Source organism: Nicotiana sylvestris, chromosome 10 (assembly GCF_000393655.2).
Source record: "Nicotiana sylvestris chromosome 10, ASM39365v2, whole genome shotgun sequence".
Classification (NCBI taxonomy): Eukaryota; Viridiplantae; Streptophyta; class Magnoliopsida; order Solanales; family Solanaceae; genus Nicotiana; species Nicotiana sylvestris.
The window spans coordinates 130,400,239-130,422,811 of record NC_091066.1 but is presented as its reverse complement, the minus strand read 5'-3'; the positions used below and the strand labels follow the sequence as shown (position 1 = coordinate 130,422,811).

At 38.8% G+C, this 22,573-nt stretch overlaps 1 protein-coding gene across 1 annotated transcript; it reads left to right on the top strand.

Annotated features, from left to right (window-relative positions):
• Positions 1 to 9,125: 9,125 nt before the first annotated feature.
• Positions 9,126 to 10,880, top strand: LOC138879953 (uncharacterized). The gene is made up of 4 exons (XM_070159603.1): positions 9,126 to 9,564; positions 9,678 to 9,823; positions 9,985 to 10,625; positions 10,736 to 10,880. Exons 1-4 carry the CDS (start codon positions 9,126 to 9,128, stop codon positions 10,878 to 10,880), a joined length of 1,371 nt encoding a protein of 456 aa, XP_070015704.1.
• The last annotated feature ends 11,693 nt before the right edge of the window (positions 10,881 to 22,573 follow it).

Sequence of the window (22,573 nt, the reverse complement as noted above, 5' to 3'; positions counted from 1 at the left end):
ATTTATCAATTTTTCATTCTCGTTTCAATGTGTCATGATGGCTTGGTGCGCGTGTTGGTTGATTTGTGATTCGACGTTGTTTGAGTAGCATGTCTTAGTTTTCATTTAAATTGCTTTAATTAGTTTTTATTTCGATTGTGATGTATGTAGTCTTGGTTCTTGAATAATTGCTTTTAAATGTGTAGTTGGAAAAATTGAAATTGTTTCTTTCTTGGCAAGGAATAAGAATGGGCTATAAGGCGGGTTTTGGACCATAAGGAATCTGGCCAAGTAATAGATTTGGCATAAATTTAGCTAGCCTATTTGCCCCCCAATAATATCTTGTTCATAAATTTGGCATCACAACAATCTCAAAGATTAGGAAAATAATTAAATGCGTAGCTTGCTTTAGACGCGCTATGATAAAATTATCATAGCTACGGGTACGGTTCCCGTGACGTAGTTGTGATACATAATTTTCATATTCGGGGGTACATTTATGTGACCCGACCACAACAACTAATAATAATAATAAAATTAAACATGTTGTAGATCGTGGGTTTGGTTCCCGTAACGCGATTCGCAACATGTACAAAAACAAAAAAGTGAACGACAATCGTAACTTGTTCAAGAAATAATTCCATAAATTCTAAAAGAGGTTTAGAATAATTAAAAGTGGTTATAAAGTTAAAATGCAATAGGTTTAAAACATTTAGTAAATCAGATAATATGACAATTATTAATAGTTAAGCGACCGTGCTCGAACCACGGAACGCGGGAATGCCTAACAACTTCTTTGGGGTTAACAGAATTTCTTACCCAGATTTCTGTGTTCGCAAACCATAAATAAGAGTCAAACTTCCTCGATTTGGGATTTTAAACCGGTGACTTGGGACACCATAAATTATCCCAAGTGGTGACTCTGATAAATAAATAAATTATCCTGTTTCGATTATTGTCACTTAAATTGGAAAAATCCCCTATATACCCCCCTCCGGGTGGTATAAAGGAGGTATGACATGTAGGATACATCACGAACCTTCCTGTCAGCATAACTCTTTTATCTCGACTGCTCCGTGCGAAGTCGCTTCTGAATCAATTTAACCTTGTCCAAAGCATCCTGAACCAAGTCGGGACCCAATAGCCTAGCCTTACCCGGCTCAAACTAACCCCATACGAACTTAGTCAAACCCTCGAATCACTTCAAACAACATCAAAAATACGAATTACACCCGGATTCAAGCCTAATGAATTTTGAAATTTCCAAATTCTACAAATGACGCCGAACCGTATCAAATCAAGTCCGATTGATCTCAAATTTTGCACACAAGTCATAAATGTATACCTTAAATGGCAATTATTTACCGGCACCTGATACTTATATCAAATCTTGTTAATGTACCATAGTTAAGGAATTTAATAGATTGAGGATATGTATTAGTTAACCATGATAAGTTATTGTAATCTATTAGCAAATATATCATGTATCCATAATTATGATGTAAAATACCAGGTGCAGATTATTTGCTCCTCAAAATCTTAGCAGGATCAGTCTAGAAGTTGAGAGAAGTGTAGGGACTCTTAGGAATGGATAGTTGAGTTCTTATAACTCGTTTGGACATAAGAATTTTTCACGTTTTTCGAAGAAATTGTTTTTTACGAAATCAGTGTTTGGCCATAAAATTTCTAATTTTTACTTGAAGATGAATTTTGAAATTTTTAAAATTTTGAAAAATTCCAAAAAGCCGTTTTTCAAAATTTTCACTTATATCACTCACAAAAATTCAAAAATAACCCAAAATTATATTCATGTTCAAACATAATTCTATTTTTCAAATACCATTTTTATTTTTTAAATTTTTTTTTTTTTAGAATTTTACAATTCTTATGTCCAAACGCCCACTCAACACATTGGAATTCTTGTTCTTTTCATTTTCTTGAAAATAATTTTTTAGTCTTAGCATTTGGTTAACCTATACTTAAGAACTATGCCATTGAAGTCTTTGATAGTGTGATATATAGCATTTGGTTAAGCTGAGATTCACCGAAAAATAAGATTGTAAATTTACCTTTACCTCCCTTCTAGTTCAGAGAACTAGAGATCTTATAGACAGTCATAAAATTATAGGGACATTGTTCCTTTTGTTTTTCTCCCTTAGTCCATTATATTTTTCACTTACTTTCGTAAAAATAGATTGGAACGTAACCACCAAAGGCTAAAGGGTATGGTGCGATGATTGTGATTTTTTTTACCTCAACCAAAGGTCTCGGACTCGAACTTTGCGGATGAAAACATTCTTGGTAGGGATTTACCTCCTTAGTAAATTATGATGTATTGCCCAAATTAGCCTAAAGTATCCTTTGTGTCATATTGGATAAGCTATATAATATTGAATTGTAGAAAACTCTTTCAAAATGATAGTTACTTTATAGTTGGATTACAAATATCTAAACTACAAATAACTACTCTCCAAACTAATGAACTCCATTTCAGATCCAAGCAATAAAAATTAAAACTAAAATGGACTGCATATATAGCAGCGACAAGTTATTAATTCGATTGTGGTGGTGGAGGAGATCTGCAACTGATTTGACAACGACAAACACTATGATCTGGTATTTCACGAGGACCACATTCACAATTTTGAACCATAGCACTTGGTGGGAATAGCCTGGCCGAAGCAGTGACACAGTCTTGACTTCCAGTATTACCACAATCATGAATTTTTCCAAAGCTAACTGGACATAATTTTTGTTGTCCTACAATCAAAGAGATAAAGAAAAAGATTATTGACTAGTATTTAAAGCATAAAACAATATTTTTTTTAATCCAAAACTTCTCATGTAATATTTGATATTGCAGAGTGAAATTCGTCATATTTGTATAAGTTGTTCAGTAAACGGTCCTTTTTTCATTTCTCTTGCAACTGATGGATCTTTTAGACCATGGTCGAAAGATATTTTTTGAGCAAACTGAAAATATTATGAGAAAACGTTAGACAACCGTCTAAAACCTTGTAAGTTATTAAAAATATTATATCACAATCCAACGTTTTGTGAGCAAAATTATAATTATACAAGAAAATATTAGACCTGAGTCTAATATTGCCTGGAAGGGAGCAATTTCTCACGGGTTATATTTACACAACTTTTAAAAATAGAAATAAAATTCAGACAGTAACCTTAAAGGGGACATTTGTGTAAATCAGCTTATTATAGAATCTTTTGCTTTTTACTTTTAGTACAAATGATGACACAAACACCAAAAATGAAGGGGAAAAACCAATAAATATAACAAGGTATGAAAAAGAAAAACCAACAAACAAATAGGGTATGGCTTTTAAAAAATGATTGAAATAAAAAGATTCTAAAAAGAAAGACATAGAAATGGAAGATAAAAAAATTGAACACTTGCCTATAGAAAGGGAAACTAGGCTTAGCAAAAGTACTAGCATAGTAGGAAGAAAGTAATAATTCTTCATTTTGAAAACTAAGATGACTTGTTTGAGGCATTAGAGAATGCATGCACTACTTATATAGATTTAAAAAAAAGGGTAGTTACTTCTTTATGGTATGTTCTTGAACAACTTGCATTTACAAGAATAAAATCTCCAAAAAAAAAGCAAATAAAATAGATTGCCTGCCAAATTATTTAACTTACTTCATATTAAACCACATGCCTTACAAAACAAAAAAGAATCATATTTATCTATATATTGATGGCTGCATTATTATAATAGTATGAAACTTTAACACGAAATATTAGTGGAGACTTTTACCCTTTAAAAATAAATTTTTAATTGAAAAATATTATATAATTATTTTTCTAATAGTTTAGAGTTTAAAATCAACTAAAATTTTACTTATTAAATATATTTCTATTTGAACTATGTAAAAAGCCCTAATAATTAGGATTAAATCCCATGCGAACGAATTTGCATTCCAGAAATTTATCTCATTAACTATGGTTAAGATGCTTGTTAATTTTATGCCCTTAAAATTTTAAATAAATAAATATCAAACATCCATGTATACAATTGAGGAGACTGAAAAAAGTGCAACGGAAGGAAGTTGGGTGCACTTCTCCTTTCCCTTTCTATTAGGGAGTCCCTTCCTATTAGCCAGTTGAAATTACTATTTTTTCCTGACTAGTATATATAAATTATACATTTTATAAATAATTATACACATATTATATATTTAGATTAATTAGTTTAAGTAGTTAATAAACTGCTATTTAGGATAAATCCTTGAGGAAGTGCACAAATACCCGAGTTTAAGGTCACTGTTTAAGCTATACTCGAAGTTGATTTTTTTTTGGTGTGTGTGTAAATTTACTAAGTTTGGAACACACTTCAGATGGCATGTGATCGCTACAGAATTTGTATTTGAAGTTATAAATTTGGAGTTCAGAATCAGATCTGAAATTAATCGTTTCAAAGTGCAACTTCAGAATCGAATCTGAAATTCTTATCATTTTAAAGTGCAACTTCAAAAATTGAAGATTTAAAGTTCTTATCACTTCAAAGTGCAACTTTAAAATGGGATATGCGGTTTAGTTCTTCTTCCTCTCACGTTTTGCACTTTAAACCCGTCATAAAGCTCCGCAAAACCACCAAAGATAGCCATCACGTTAGTAATTCTTAAACCTCTAAGAGAAAGCTTTTCAAAAAGGTGAAATGGCCTCGTGGCCACTTAAACTTGTATCAGTTTGCAGACCTGATATATAAACTTTTGGATTTCCCATTGAACACCTCTACTTCAGAAAATGGCTACTAATAAACACTTGTGATGATGCGCGTTGTTCAATTGTGCTGATATGGATTTAATCTAATATTTTGTATAGCCACATCTTCCATTCATTCACATTTTGTTGTCACCTGCATGTAGAAGGTCCCACTTCTTTTTCTTTTTTTCTTTTTTTGTCAAATTATTTTTTTCTGCAATATCTCATCCACTCCATTGGAACCCGCCAGAAAAAATCTTCCAGAACTGGGAATCAACCTAAATTTTGTTTAGATTTTAGCGGTCAAATATGTCTGGCTATTGTTTTTTTTTCACCTACCTAATACCTTTCACTTCCATTATTTTATCATCTTCCTACCTACCAGAATAAGATCCATCTATAAAACCTTCAGGTTCGACTTTTATCACCAAAAATCATAGAGAAAAAAATCGCCAAAACTTAGAGATAAAAATCACCACGTCCAGAAATTAGAGAGAAAAATCAGGAAGCAGCGAATAACATTTATCATGATCAAAATCAGAAATAATTCTTTCCAACAAATCAACAAATAATTTCAACAAATCAAAAAGCAGCGAACAGCGTTTGCTTTTCAATTTTTTACTCATTCATACTACAAAAAACAGACCCCGTTTCTTTCATCTTTCTTGATCCGATGGGTTTGTTTTTATGATAATGGATATGGACTTTTCTCTAATATGGGCTTTGAAGTGTGATTAATAGTTTAAAATTGAAGAATAGTTAGATATGATAGTTGAATATGGAGCTTTGGAGTGTAATTTATCAAAATTTGATTATGGACTTAATTTGGAATAAAAGGCAAGAGAGGGGAAAGGAAGACGAAGAGAAATGGAGGAGGGTGAGGGTTGGAGGAGTGGGGACATAGGGAGCCGACAATTATGGAGGGGGAGGGGGACATAGGGGGCGACAATTAAGGAGGGGGAGGGGGAGGGGGCGAACATGAGTGAAGAAAAGGTGTTTTTCTTTTTTTTATTATTAATTATTTATATTTTATTTTTTATTGTATTCACGCGCTTTATACTCGTGATTAACACACAATTGACCATAAGCTATAATATAGCCACATAAGCATAGTCAACGGTCAAAGGTATTTATTAGTAGCCATTTTCTCAAGTAGAGGTGTTCAAATAGAAAATTCAAGAGTTCATATATCGGGTCTGCAAACTGATACAAGTTTAAGTGACCAAAAGTCATCCCGCCTTTCAAAAACTTGATCAAATCTTTATTTTGAGAACTGATGAGATTTGCTTCAGATGATTCTTAATTTGACGAAACCATGTTGTTTCCTCAAGATTTGGCTCAATCGAAGCTCGAAAGAAGAAAGGGAAAAAATGACGTTTGATGAGGCTTGGGAAAAAGAATAAAGAGAGAAAATGTTGCGATCGATCTGCCTTTGCAGAGGCAAAGTTTTTTCGAAACTATGAAGTTCTTTTAGAATACTGACGAGCTTAAAATACATACTTAAATATGCTCGCTAGTCTTATATAGTAAATTATAATATCGTATCCATAGAGATTGGAGTTAAACAACTATTATCGTAGTTTGTAGCTAGATTTCTATTCAAGATGATCAACAATTGAGAATTATGTGATTTAAAACTAAAATTAACTAAGAGTCTAAACTATTGATTAATGACAAACAACGCAAGTAGTAGGCAAAGGAAGATATCAATTGAGAGAAAATAGGGTTGATAGGATAGGTGCAAGACTAATGTTTGAGATTTAACTCTAGATAATTCACTTCTAATATTCAAGTGAGTCTCTCGAATTCACTTGGATATTAGTTCAATTGTTTAGTAGAAAACTCCTCTCTCGATTAAGTCTCAACTTCACAAGATAAACCAATTTTAAGTATGTGAAGATATGTAAGAATTCGTAGTGGATTGATCTTTAGGAGAACCTCTCTCGATTATTCTCTTAACTAGGTTCAATCAATAATTCAACTAGCCTCTTTCAATTACTCAGATGAATTAAAAACTTCAACCAATAAAATATAAAGCAACAATATCACAAGTTATATCTCTCTCGATTACATGAACTAGTGAATATAGAAGCAACGATTAAAACATCCAAAACGATTCAATACATAAAAACTAGAGTTAATTATCCACAAACTAGTATCAATACACCAAATCCATCAAGCCCTAAAGAAGAATTACTCGATGGATATGAAAAAATTCATCACAATTAAGTTTAAGTCAAAGGAAAACATAAAACATCCAAACCCTAGTCTTGAGTAAGGATGAATAGTAAAATCCTTGTGCTCTTACTTTTCCAACTTCTCCTTAGCCTCCTTAGGTCTTAGATATATCAAAAGTCCTCCAAATACTATGTTTTCATGTATATATACCAAGTAGGGTTGGGCTCAAACAAATACACCTTCTCCTATGTGAAAAAGGACACTTTTCCGGGATAGGATGTGCGCGGCCGCGCACCTTGAAGGGGGCCCGCACACTTGACCGTGCACCTTTCACACTATTCTGCCCTATATGTGCGGCCAGTGCGCGGCCGCGCACTTGCCGCACACTTTTCACCCTGTTTTGCTGGAAATTTGAAAATACTTAAAACATAAAAGTTGTAGCCCTTTGAATTAACTTTCCAACAATATATTGTGGAACCCAAATGGAGTTCTTATAAAAAATTATGTGCATTTTACTAGACAGTGCGCAATATACCCACTCGATTCTTTGTTTAGTTGCACTATCATCCGTTGATCCCCAAATACGATCCCGGCTTAATTCCTTGGGATTTTTCTCAGACTTCAAAGCTCCAAATCACTTGAATTTATTTCATAATATCTACATAGCTCGGAATCACTCCTACAAGGCATAAAACACACAATTAGTGCAAAACACTAGCGATTAAAGTCAACTAAAGTGTAGTAAATTGGAATGTAATAATCGACTAAAACATGAGATTATAGACTACCATCAACATCCCACACTTAAACCATTGCTCTTCCTCGAGCAATCAAACCACACTTTATATAGACACTACCTTATTAAACAACACCCAAGACTCATCACACCAAGAATATTTAAAATAGACTAAGCACAATAGTGTAACATCTTCACCTCAAGAATTGACTCACAAGCACCACGCATTATTCACAACTTACTCACTTACTCTAACATAGAGATCAATAATTACCTTTCATTCATGAATCAAGTGCCCTCATACAACAAAAGAGAGTAGTTTCACAAACAATAAAATTTAAGAATAATCAGGAACTCAAGATAGAAAAAATTCACTCGCTCTCAGAAAAAACATTCATATGCCACAAAAGATGCACCATAGCTTGCCCATAGTGTACTACTCTACTAATTAAGTTCATTTAGTCAAGGATCAAGTAGGACTTTAAACTGGTTGTAATGTAGGTTGCGAGATGGGTAGGATACATTTAGATATAAGAGTGGCTACATCTCCCTAAGCACTTTTAATACATACACTGTAACATTCCAAACCCCACACTTGTGTCAAACCATAACTCTACATTCATATCAATATACAATTAACTCTCTTATTCTTTAAGCACAAATAAAGCAAGAGTCGCCACTATTAAAGAATATTTTTCACAGCAATATAACTATTTTTTTCTTTCTTTTTTAATTCAAGTGGCTCTTACTTTTTTAAAACAATGCACCTTTCTCCGTATTTCAATAGTTCCACTCAAAAGCCAACCAACCACCCCACACTTCATCATTTACAAAGTTCATAATAAATTCAAGTGCTCAAGAGAGGTATAAGGTTCAACAAGATGGTCAATTCAAACAAATGGGTAAGGTTTGTAATGTGGTTGCCAAATAAACAAGATTACAAGCTCAAAGGGGTTAACTAAGATTCATATCAATTAGGTGGATAACATCATATAACTGGCTCAACAAAGAAATGCCTATATCATTTCCAAGACTGAATAAAACTACTATTTTTCTTTGCAAACACACGGGGCAAGTTCTAGACAGCAAATGCAATGCACACAATACAACAAACCTCACACACATGGCACATAACTCACTCAGGATTGGACTTATCAAGACACTCTAGTCAAAGCAGTTAAGCAAAGTTAAGATCATACAACTTAGGGTACTATACAAGAGTTAAAAACTGAGCCTAAGCGTCACAACTAAAGCACTTACTATTCTTAAGGCATAACAAAGTCAAGTGGAATTGCTTTCAATTCAAATCATAGCACAAGATTTCCTACTCCTAAAAAAACTAACTACACCGGTCCAAACAAAAACCCTTGAAAAAGAACCGAAGCACAAAGAAAAACCAAGGGGGAGTTAATACACTACTACAAAAGAAAATATTTTTTTGTCTTTTTGGTGGTGGACGTCAGCATCCCGATAAGGAGGAAGAGGAGGGTGGTTCGGGGTAGTTAGATGATTAAGTGGGGTGCCTTGATGAACGAGAAAGCTCACGAGCTAGGGAGGAGGCTATTGGCTATGAGGGCCTGGAGAAGTAGTGGGGAAGCTAGTGGTATGTGGACGGTGACGACAAACAGTATTATGAAGGCGGCACGAGAGGTACTAGGGGTCTTAAAGGGTTACTCAAGCAAGCACAAGGGTGACTGGTGGTGGAACGCCAAGGTCCAGGGTAAGGTGAAGGAAAAGAAAATGGCGTATCAACGGTTAGTGGAGAGTACGGACGAGGAGGAGAGGCAGAGGAACAGAGTAAGTTATAAGGAAGCTAAGAAGGTGGTGAAGTTAGTGGTCATAAAAGCGAAGAGTGCAGCATTTGGTCGCATATACGAAGAATTGGGGGAAAAGGCAGAGATAAGAAATTGTTCCGGCTGGCCAAGGCGAGAGAGAAGACAGCTCGGTATCTAGACCAAGTGAGGTGCATCAAGGATGAGGAAGGCCAAGTGTTAATAGAGGACGTGCAAATTAAATAGAGGTGGCAGACGTACTTCCATAAGTTGCTAAATGATGAAGGGGACAGAGACATTGTGCTAGGGGAATTAGAGCACTCCAAGTGTCACCGAGATTTTATCTACTGTAGGTGCATTAGAGTCGAGGAGGTTGTCGGGGCTATGCGTAATATGAGTAGGGACACAGCGACAGGGCCAGAAGAAATTCTAGTATAATTTTGGAAGTATGTAGGTAGAGTAGTATTAGAGTGGCTAACTGGGCTGTTTAGTGTTATTTTCAAGACGAAAGAGATTCTAAAGGAATGAAGGTGGAGTATGATGATTCCGCTATATAAGAACAAAGGCAATATCCAGAACTGTAACAACTATAGGGGCATCAAGCTATTGAGTCATACCATGAAAGTGTGGAAGAGAGTAGTGGAAGCGAGGGTGAGGAGGCTGGTGTCGATATCCAAGAATCAGTAGCGATCCATCTTATTCGAAGGTTGGTAGAACTGTACAGGGATAGGAGGAGGGATTTGCACATGGTGTTTATTGACCTAGAGAAAGCTTGTGATAAGGTACCTAGGGAAGTTCTTTGGAGATGCCTGGAGGTGAAAGGTGCTCCGGTGGCTTATATTAGGGTGATTAAGGATATGTATGATGGAGCTAAGACTAGGGGTAGGATAGTGGGGGGCGACTCGGAGCATTTTCCGGTTCTTATGGGGCTACACCAAAGTTATGCGATTAGCCCATTCTTATTTGCCCTGATGATGGACGCACTGACACACCATATCCAAGGGGAGGTGCCATGGTGTATGTTTTTCGCTGATGATATAGTACTGATTGATGAGACGCGAGGTGGTGTTAACGAGAGGTTGGAGGTTTGGAGATGGACCCTTGAGTCTAAAGGTTTCAAGCTGAGCAGGACTAAGACTGAATACATGGAGTTCAAGTTTAGCAGTGTGCCGGGTGAAGCAGACGTGGACGTGAGGCTTGACTCACAAGTCATCCCCAAGAAAGGGAGCTTCAAGTACCTGGGGTCGATTATACAGGGGGTGGGGATATTAACGAGGATGTCACGCACCAGGTAGGAGTGGGGTGGATGAAATAGAGGCTAGCGTCTGGTGTTCTGTGTAACAGGAAGGTGCCTCCAGAACTTAAAGGAAAGTTCTATAGAACGGTGGTTAGGCCGGCCATGTTGTATGGTGCAGAGTGCTGGCCAGTGAAGAATTCTCACATTCAGAAGATGAAAGTTGGAGAGATGAGGATGCTGATTGATGTGTAGACACACTAAGCTATATCATATTAGTAATGACGATATTCGAGTGAAGGTGGGCGTGGATCCCATGGAAGACAAGATGTGGGAAGCTAGGCTTAGATGGTTCGGGAACGTGAAGAGGAGAGGCCTGGATGCACCGGTGAAGAGGTGTGAACGGCTAGCCTTGACAGGTATGAGGAGAGGTAGAGGGCAGCCTAAGAAATATTGGGGAGAGTTGATCAGGCAGGACATGGTGCGGATGTAGATTTCCGAGGACATGGCCCTTGATAGGAAGTTGTGGAGGTCGAGCACTAGGGTTGTAGGTTAAGAGATAGGAGGCTATTGTGATAGTGTCTTATTTTAGTTTCTAGGTACTCCAGTTGTGTTCTTATACTTCTTTAGGGTCGAAAGTTAGGCTATAGTATGTTTAGCGGCCCTGTATGTACATATTATTCCCTTGCGTATGTAGTATTGTGCCTATGTTGATGCTTAGTGTTAATACTTTGCTCTCTATTTTCTGGTTATTGCATTGCTGGTGTTATCTGTTAGGATTCCTTTGCTGCTACTGATACATTGTCTCTTTCCTTCTTGTGACAAGGGTCTACCGGAAACAGCTTCTTTACTCCTCCGGAGTAGGGTAAGGTCGGCGTACACACTACCCTCCCTAGACCCCACATGTGGGATCTCACTAGGTTGTTGTTGTTGTTGTTGTTATTTCGACTTAAATCTCTCAAGAAACCTATCAATTGATATCCGTCGTCGGGAAAAAATGAAAATTTTTAAATTTTTAGGTTTCTTTTTTCTTCAATTTTTTCTATTACTCAAACTAACAAAAGCAAAAAGTAAGATTAATATACATACAACATACAATTATATCCCCCACCCCACACTTTAAATTGTGGTATGTCCCCATGGCATACAATTAAAAAGCATAAGGTAGAGAAAACTTCCCTGAATCTCTAATCGGGGTGTGAATCCCAGTCGAGATCCATTCCACGCGCCCGAACTAGTGCACACATCCATGCGGACAGCTTCTTCTCAACCTTCTTGGTATACACCCCACACTTATCTTTCTCAATCACTGGAGCCTTCTCTTTTGAACTCTTCACCTTCCACTCAACACTTGAAGCTGGCTTCTCCTTTTTTACTCCAGTTTCTACACTCATCTCAAATATCACAGTCTCCTCACCCACTCTAAGCATGAGTTTTCTATCTCAAATATCCCCTCGAGTGTTGTAGTTGTTTGGTCTGCCAGCTGCAAGGATATTGGCATCGACCTTATCTCTCCAATCTCCTTCTCTAGTTTCCTGTAAATAGACAATGGCATTAGATTAATTGAGGCACTAGAATCATATAAAGACTTATCAAAATTTAGAGTTCCTAAAGAGCAAGGTATAGTAAAACTCCCTAGATCTCCACACTTTTGTGGGAGTTTATTTTGTAAGACCGCGCTGCAATGCTCTGTGAGCTTGACCACTGAGGTCTCTTCTATCTTCCTCTTCTTCGTAAGCATCTCCTTCAAAAACTTTGCATAAGCTGGCATTTGTGACAGAACATCAGTGAATGGCAGGTTTACATTAACCTGTCTCAGCATGTCTAAAAATCTCTCGAACTGCTTGTCCAACTCTTCTCTATAGAGCTTTTGGGGAAAAGGTAGAGCAGGCATGTGCTTGCTCACATAATCAGATTCCTCCCTTCTTGAAGTTTCCTATTTCTTCCTTTTCTCTACTCCCTTCTTACCTTTCTTCTTTTTCAGTCTTTTTATCATCTTCAATTTTCAGCTCCTTCCCACTTTCTTTTTCAGGCGCAGCTTCTTTGTGAAATGAGGTGGGATCCTTCAACACTTATCCGCTTCTCAAGGTCACAACATTTACAGTTTCTTTGAGATTCTTTTCAGTATCAGCATGTAGAGTACCTGGAATCCTCTCATATAATATATTTTCAATTTGTCCCACTTGTCTCTCTAAGTTACACAAACCTGTCCCAAGTTCTTTGATAGTTGCCCTATGGGCATCTAATCTCTCATTGTCACGACCCAAGTTCTCCCTCCGTGAATTGTCATAACGACATCTAGTCTCTACGACTAGGTAAGCCTAACAACTTGTGGAAAAAGGAAATAAAGATGCGAAACTAGCAATTTGCGGGTAATATAATAGAGAAGTTTAAAAATGTCGCGAGGCATATACAATAATAACACTCTCGACCAATATTAACACTCCCAAAACCTGGAATCTCATGAATCACAAACTAGAGGAATTACATAATGTTCTAACTCCAGAAGTCTAAACAAAATAATTATAGAAGGTCTATAGCTAAAAGAGAGAATAGAGAGGGACTTCTCGGTCTGCAGACGCGACAGATATACCTCGAAGTCTCTAAAAATCACCTCGTCTCACTGATAGTATGGCTGAGCAGAAGAACCTGGATCTACACACGAAAAACATGTGTAGGAAAGGGTATGAGTACACCACAGTGGTACCCAATAAGTGCCAAGCCTAACCTCGGTCGAGTAGTGACAAGGAAGGTCAGGGCCCTACTAGTTATTTATATATAAAACAAGGTAAAACAGTATGAAGTGCGTCAGTATAATTAAAAATACTAACAGTCGATAAAGAGTAAAATCACAGACAGAATATACTTAGTACACAGAGATAGCAACAGGGGATCTCCCAGGATATCGTCTCGTAGTCCCAAACATAAATGTGCAGAAGATCTCCTGTAATATCGTCCCGTAGTCCTAATCATAAATATGCATTGGAATCTCCCGGAATACCAATCCGTAGTCCCAAAGTAAATATCCAGTACAGGGGAATCTCCCGGGTGTCGTCCCGTAGTCCCAAATGTAAACGTGCAGGGGGATCTCCCAGAATACCGATCCGTAGTCCCAAAATAAACATGCAGGGGGATCTCCTGGGATATCGTTCCGTAGTCCCAAAGTAAATACACAACAGTCTCAAGAAAGAATCTACAGTTCTATTCGAGAATAAATAGGAATTCTACTCTAAGCATGTCGCACAGAATACAAGTAAGTATTTAAAGCGGGTAAGACAATTAGATCACATAAGCATGTTTTTCCTAAACTAAACAAGAGGCTTCAAGTACAAGTATTGCTCACTTACAAGAAAACATAGATATTTACTTAATGAAAACGGGGTGTTTTAACAATTAGCATTTGTATGCACTCGTCACTACACGTACACGACACTTATATAACAACAGTACCAAAATCCTAAGGGGAGTTCCCCCACACAAGGTTAGGCAAGCCACTTACCTCGAACCAGCTCAAAATCAATCTGAAATAACACTCTTTCCACGAGTATCCAACTCCGAGTGGCCCAAATCTAATCAAATTAATTACATAACATAAATAAAACAAAAAGCAACTAATTTAGCTAATGAATTTAAAGCTACAGCGAGAAATTAGAAAGACGCCCAAAAATCCTCCTCGGGACCACGTCTTGGAATCGGGTAAAAGTTACAAATTTAGAACACTCATTCACTCACGAGAACACTCGTCCAAAAATCACTCAATTACGACAACTAAACCCCAATAAAACCCCAAAAATTTGGTTGGGGAACGTTTCCTCAATTCTCCCAACTTTTTCACCCCAAATCCGAAATTAAATGACAAAACTAAGCTTAGATTAATGGAATAAACCCAAAAAGGGATTAGGAATCATTACCCAATGATTTTCTCTTCAAAATCCCCACAAAATCGCCCTACCCCGAGCTCAAAATTTGATGTCCCAAGTTATGAACTCAAACCCTCGATTTTCATATTTCTGCCCAGTAATTTCTGCTTCTGCGATCATGGGATTGCACCTGCGGTCCCGCACCTGCATCTTGGGATCTGCATCAACAGAATTTCATTAACTCTCCAGGCACCACACCTGCACTCCCTTTTTCCGCAGATGCGGTCCGCTTCTACGGTCCTTTAGCCGCATCTGCGGTCACTGCCATTAGTGCCCAAACCGCACCTGCGACCTCATTCTCCACTTCTGCGGGCCGGACCTATGGGCTCCTCACCGCAGGTGCGAAAATACCAGAAGTAGCAACTTCATAATAGCCTAAGTCCAATTCCAACATCCGTTAGGCATCCGAAACTCACCCGAGGCCCCCGGGACCTCAACCAAACATACCAACCAATCCTAAAACATCATACAAACTTAGTCCAATCCTCAAATCACATCAAACAATGCTAAAACCACGATTCACCCTCCAATCCAAGCCTAATGAACTTGAAATCTTAAGAATTCTACATCCGATGACAAAACCAATCAAACCAAGTCCGATTGACCCCGAATTTTACACACAAATTATATTCAACACTACGGAGATATTCCAACTTTCGGAATGGGATTCCGACTCCGATATCAAAATCTCACTATCGATCCGAAAACTTCAAAAATTCAACTTCCGGCATTTCAAGCCTAAATAAGCTACGGACCTCCAAAATTCAATCCGAACACGCCCCTAAGCCTGAAATCACCCAACGGAGCTAACTACAATCCAAATTCTAAAGCTTAAGCTCTCATTTAGGGACTAAGTGTCCCAAAACACTCCGAAATTCAAAACGAATCCTCCCGGCAACTCACAATAGCAGAAACAAACACGGAGAAAGCAATTAATAGGGGATCGGGGCGTAAATTCTTAAAATGACCGGCAAGGTCATTACATCCTCCCCCTCTTAAAACCTTCGTTCGTCCTCGAATGAGCATAGAGACATACCTGGAGTAGTGAAAAGATGAGGGTAATGGCTGCGCATATCCTGCTCGGTCTCCCAAATCGCCTTCTCGACCGACTGACCTAACCACTGAACCTTCACTGATGCAATGTTCTTTGACCTCAACTTTCAAAGGTGCATGTCCAATATCGCCACTGGCTCCTCAACATAAGATAGACCCGTATCCAACTGGACTGAACTGAAATTCAACACGTGTGATGGATCAACGTGATACCTCCGGAGCATCGTAACATGAAATATCGGATGAACTCTTGCCAATTTGGGAGGTAAGGCAAACTCATAAGAAACCTCCCCAACACGTCTCAACACCTCAAAAGGACCAATAAACCTCGGACTCAAGTTTCCCTTCTTCCCAAATCTCATAATTCCCTTTATAGGCGAGACACAAAGGAAGACTCGCTCTCCAACTATATAGGAAACATCACGAACCTTCCGGTTTGCGTAACTCTTTTATCTGGACTGGGCTATGCGAAGTCTATCTTGAATCACCTTAACCTTCTCCAAGGCGTCCTGAACCAAGTTTGTGCCCAATAATCTAGCCTCGCCCTGCTCGAACTAACCCATAGGGGATCTATACGGCCTACCATACAAAGCCTCATACGATGCCATCTGAATGCTGGATAGATAATTGTTGTTGTAGGCAAACTCCTCCAGTGGCAAGAACTGATCCCAAGACCCTCCAAACTCCATCACACATGCATGGAGCCTATTGTCAAGAATCTGAATAGTGCGCTCAGACTGTCCATCCGTCTGGGGGTGAAATGTTGTGCTCAACTCCACCCGAGTACCCAACTCATGTTGTACGGCCCTCCAGAACCGTGATGTAAACTGAGTACCTCTATCTGAAATAAAGAAAACTGGAATACCATGCAGACGAACAATCTCCCGGATATAAATCTCTGCCAACCGCTCCAAATAATAGGCAGTACACATAGGAATGAAATGCGCGGACTTGGTTAGCTGATCCACAATAACCCAAATGGCATCGAACTTTCTCAAAGTCTGTGGGAGTCCAACTACGAAGTCCATGGTGATCTGCTCCCAATTCCACTCCGGAATCTCTATCTGCTGAAGCAAACCACCTGGTCTCTGGTGCTCATACATCACCCGCTGACAGTTGAGGCATCGAGCTACTAACCCAACTATATCTTTCTTCATCTGCCTCCACCAATAGCGCTGTCTCAAATCCTGGTACATCTTCGCGACACCCGGATGGATGGAATATCGCGAACTATGAGCCTCCTCTAGAATCAACTCCCAAATCCCATCAGCATTGGGTATACATACCCGACCCTGCATCCTCAATACCTCATCATCACCAATGGTCACATCTTTGGCATCACCATGCAGAACCTTATCCTTGAGGACAAGCAAATGAGGGTCATCAAACTGATGCTCCCTGATACGATCCAACAAGGAAGACCGAGAAATCACACAAGCTAGAACCCGGCTGGGCTCTGCACAAACTGGCTGGCTAAGGCCTGAACATCCATCACCATGGGACTGGCCGTTGCTGGTAGATAAGCCAAACTCCCCAAACTCTCCGCCCGGGGACTCAATGCATCGGCCACCACATTGGCATTGCCCGAGTGATACAAAATAGTGATATCATAGTCCTTCAGCAGCTCTAACCACCTCCTATGGTGTAAATTAAGGTTCTTTTTCTTGAACAGATGCTGCAAACTCCGGTAATCAGTATAAATCTCACAAGGAACACTATACAAATAATGATGCCAGATCTTCAAGGCGTGAAAAATAGCAGCTAACTTGAGATTATGGACAGGATAATTCTTCTCATGTACCTTCAACTGTCCGGACGTGTAGGTAATCACCCTACCATCCTACATCAATACGGCTCCAAGGCCAATCCTCGAGGCATCACAATAGACAGTATAAGACCCCAAACCTGTAGGCAATATCAATACTGGGCCTATAGTCAAAGCTGTCTTGAGCTTCTGAAAGCTCTCCTCACACTCTTCCGTCCACTGGAACAGAGTACCCTTCTGGGTTAGCCTAGTTATAGGTGCTGTAATAGATGAAAATCCCTCAACAAATCAACGGTAATAACCCGCCAAGCCAAGAAAACTAAAGATCTCTGTAGCTGAGAATGGTCTGGGCCAACTCTGAACTGCTTCCACTTTTTTTAGATCCACCTTGATCCCTTCACTCGATACCACGTGACCCAAGAATGCCACGAAATCTAACCAATACTCACATTTTGAGAACTTTGCATATAATTTTTTTTCTCTCAAAGTTTGAAGCACTGTCCTCGGGTGCTGCTCATGATCTTCACGACTTTGGGAGTATACCAAAATATCATCAATAAAGACAATGACGAACGAGTCAAGATATGGCCGAAACGCACTGTGCATCAAATGCATGAAGGCTGTTAGCGAATTGGTCAACCCAAATGACATAACAAGGAACTCGTAATGACCATACCGAGTCCTGAAAGCAGTCTTCAGGATATTTGGCTCCCGAATCTTCAACTGATGATAACCTAAATGCAAGTCAATCTTAAAAACACTCGAGCACCCTATAACTGGTCAAACAATTCATCAATATGAGGCAAAGGTGATAGCTTATATGAGTCCACCAAGCTATGAAGTACTTGGCCCCGTATGATACTGATACGTAGAATGTAGTAAAGACTGAATGTAAAGGATGCCAGAGTTTTTCTACGTGAAAAAAATACCACATAAGGGGATCAAAAAAACCACGACCTACTCTTGTAGGCTTTTAACTCAACTAACTTGTAATCTACCTATTACAAGCCACTTTGCAATACTACCGATTGCAAAGACTTCAAACTAACTTGTGATGCAACCACCACAAGCCACTTTCTAACTCTCCTAGTTACAGAGGATTTAACTTATGACTATTTCTAGTCATAACATACACTCTAAAGTTTATGAATTTGATATGTTCCTAAAGCAGCACTTCTAAGAAAGCAAACTAGGAATTACAATGTAGAGCAATTAACAAGATTATAACTCAACTATGGATGTACATAAGACCCGTTTAGAAACTGATCCTTAGTGGAGTTATCTTCTTGTTCTTGACACACCAGTGACTTCAATGCTGGATGAATGCTTCTTATTTTTGAAAGAATATCACTGAATGCACACGTCCTGGTGTGTCTTGCACCAGGTTGTTTTATCACAAAAGATGTCACAATAGGTAGTGATGTCAACTCGTGGTGTACTTTTTCCTAGAGAGAAGTGATTGTTGCACTTTTTGCATAGCCAATCCTGGGTAGTTGCATTCCAGCTGGATAATGGACTTTGTACTTTTATCAGAACATACCAATAGACCAAGTCCTAGTTGTGTTCCGCTATTGTAACAGTTGCCAGATGGTCACTTTCTTCTATCATATTCCAACTGTGCACTTGACCTGTACTTCTATCAGAGAACCTACAAGGAGCAGGTCCCTATTGTGTTCCTCTTTATATTGATTGCATATAGTCACTGACTTGTTTGTACCGGAGAACCCTAAGAGACAAAGGCACCAGGTCCTTGTTGTGTTCCTCCCTCTGATCGTTTTGTTCCTTCCTGTTGCTGACTTGTTCATATGAGATGTATAACCTGTGCGACAAGGTTCTCTATCTGCTTCTTCATAACAAGTTTGTTATATCATCAAAACATAAGAAATATAAGGCTAAGACATTGAAAACCCATCAATTTCCCCCTTTTTGATGATGACAAACTTAGAGATGAAAAGCATTTTTTAGATCAGGATTAACAATTAATTAACCAGATAAGTCAGCAGTTCCCCCTTAATCTTAGATCTCCCTCCTTTGATCATCACAGGCATGGGGGACCCCTTAATCTTCTTAGCCTACTCAGCCCACATTCTTCTCACCCACAACTTACCCAACTTATTTTCCCCTTTTGGCATCATTAAAAAGACCAACTAGTATGACAAAGAGCACATGCAGGTAATAAGCATAAAGAAGTCTAACGCAGCTAGCTCATTCCACATATGTGCACGCAATAATGACAGAAAAGAGAAGCCAAAGGAACACAGTGTTGTTCATGCAAGAAAAAGGGGAGTTGTTTCATTAATGTTTACATTAGACTGAGCAAGTCAGGAGCAGTAATGGTTAAGTTCAACGTGCCATCACAAAACAAAAACAAGTAAACACAAGTAAAACAGTAGCCACAGGAAGTTGGAGCAAAAATAGCTAGACACTAGGAAGGATCCTAGGGAACACTAAGGGAAGGAGGCTTGGAGGAAGAGACAACAATGGTTTTGAGAACCAGGTCCAGTCTAGCATTTGCGGCCAGTTGTTCTTCAAGTAGTTGACCCCGAAGTCTCTCATTTTCCTTTCTCAGTTTGGCCACCTCCTCATGTACAGAATCAGGTCACTTAGCTACTTGGCTAAGCTGAGATTTTAGAATGGCATTTCGAGCCCTCAACCTTCGTATTTCCTCATAGGCTACATTTTGGGTGTTTATTAGCTGAGAAATGGTCGAGATGCTTCCACCAACTTTTTCTATGCATTCACATTCTTCTAGAGTGATCTTAGAAAATGTTTGCTTGTGTGTTCCCACTCTAGGATTTCCCAAGGGAACCTTATAGAATCTGAACACTTGAGTGAGGAGAAAGCCATAAGGTAACCCATGATTGTCACCCTTAAAATTTGCCACCTTCTGCATGTGATCTATCATGATTGCTGGCAAGTTGATTGGTACAAACTCATCAAGCGCTTCCATCAGGACCAAATTTGACTTTGTGGCAATAGAACGTCTCTCAGAGCAGGGTAGGAGTACTTTATTGACCAGTTCAAAGAGAAGCTGGTACTCAAAAAGTAACACTTTCTTATGGACTTGTTCCCCCTGTTGAATAGCTTGATCTTTCATGATAGCTCTCCGAAAGTTTACCCCACAAATATCCTTGACTTAGGACACACCTTCACACGGAATTCTAAGAATTTTTCCCAATGTTGAAGTGTTGAGTACAATATCCACTCCGTTTTCAAATGCGTAGATGTGGTCCCCTTCAACAGTGAAGAGAGATGAGTAGAAGGTTTGTACTGCATCTTCATACACCAGAGGCATGCTCCCTTCAAATAGGTGTTCCCATTATTAAAATTCTACAATCTCCAGAATTTGTCTCATGCCAGCCTTTTCCGAAATTGTTGGATCAAAAGTTCGGCCCCACAACACTTTTTGAGTTCTTAATATTTGCTGCCATTGAACACCATCACAGGCTAAAGACTTTGATGGACCAGGTTCATTAACGGTTTCCCTTTCCTGGTTTCTGGTCCCTTCGACAAACTCTCCTTTCCATCTTGTTGCCTCTATAGTTTTGTCCTTTGACACTGCTATCTCGGTTTTACTCCGTTTAGACTTGTTGTTGTGCTTCCCAGATGACTCTTTTTGTTCCTCAACATTTTCCTTCATCGTCACAGATTGTTGCACTAAAGAACCAGGTTCTCTAGAAGTATCTTTGTCTATTTGATTTACTGGTACACTCTTAATGAAATTCTTTGGATTTAATTTCCTCTTTTTCCTTGTCTTGACACTTCTCTTACTTTTCTGCAATGAGGATTCAAAATTCTCTTGTTGTAGTGACCTAGTGATGGGTGATTTTGAGGAAGACTCTAAGAGCTTGGAATGAACAGGAGATGCAGGAGTGAGTTTGCATGGGAGTGAATCAGGTTCATCAAAAGGCTTTTCTGAAAATATCTCATGAGCCAAAGACTCGAGGAGTGTTGTGGTTCTTACATCTCCTAGGAATATTAGGTCTTCACCTTGATACTCTGATGAGAGATAAGCTCCTTCATCCATTAGACTCTTTACAGATATAGCCATAATATTATGAGCTGCTTCCTTTTTTGGTGACTCCTTGAGAGTCACCGAGTCTAACATAGAGGGGTTAAGGTACTGGTCAGGATCATCCTCATGGGCTTTTGATACTCAAGCAGTGAGACCTCCTATGTGGTCTTTGATAAGATCGTAAGATTGACTTGACATGGGATTCTCAAAAAGGTGGTATACAGGGTTTATCAGAAATGGAAAGACTGTAGGGGTGGAGGAGGAATCAGATATGTGTAAGGTGGTAGAAGACGTGAAATAGTGAAGCTCTGGGAATGATTTCGAGGGTGATGAAGAAGTGGTAACAGTGTTAATGGCGGGGGAATGAGAAGATTGTTCAATAGCCATTGGATGAGTACTTAGTATATGAGTTGAGAGAGGAAGGAATAGATAGGAAGAGATCCTAGCTATACACAGAGGATGAAGGTTCATAACTTGCCATGAGAAAGAGGGGAAGTTTCTTATTGGGAGAAGAACTAATGATGAGTGGGGAGCGAAACAGGTTCTGAAACGTCTGAAAACGGCGGTAGATTTGGGGGGAAGTGTTACCGTGTAGAGGGGATGAAGGATTTGACTGACAAGACATGGCACTCAGACATTAAAAAGTTGAATGATGTGGCAGCTGAATTGCAAAATATTTATATGCCTTTTTTGTTTATCAAGGGCATACAAAAATTAAGCACATTACTACTAACCTTAGATACAGGAACCTGATGTCAGAGCAAACGTTTTGAAAAAAAAAAGGTTTTAGCAGCTCCCCTCCTTGCGGCTCATAATTGTACCTTTGGCTTTTATGATCGTCATGCATGTTTACCTACAACGGTATTGATGTGAGTTAGGCTTGGTCAGAAAACACTTTAGCTATCTTTACCTGAAGGTGTCTTACACGGCCAAAAGATGGAGAATCAGGTTCTTCATTAGATTTTTGTGACCATGTCTTCAACCTGATTTATCCAAAATATTCTCTACTGGAGGCTTTGATACAGATATCTGAGGTTTGGTCTTTTGTTCTGCAATCCTTTCCACCGATCAATCCCTTCTTCATATTGACCCTCAGAAGAGGATCTCACCCTTTAATGTGTTCACAATTTCTCTCTAGTTGTTGATGAGGTTATTTCGTCTTACTTCCTTGTCTTCCAGAAGATAACTTTGTGTT

Bases quoted from the DNA above. Each gene is read 5' to 3' on its own strand.
- LOC138879953 (XM_070159603.1), top strand. From the start codon at position 9,126: ATGATTAAGTGGGGTGCCTTGATGAACGAGAAAGCTCACGAGCTAGGG. The intron at 9,565-9,677 runs GTATCTAGACCA...TAAATGATGAAG, and splicing joins GCGAGAGAGAAGACAGCTCG to GGGACAGAGACATTGTGCTA. The intron at 9,824-9,984 runs GTATAATTTTGG...TAACAACTATAG, and splicing joins CAGGGCCAGAAGAAATTCTA to GGGCATCAAGCTATTGAGTC.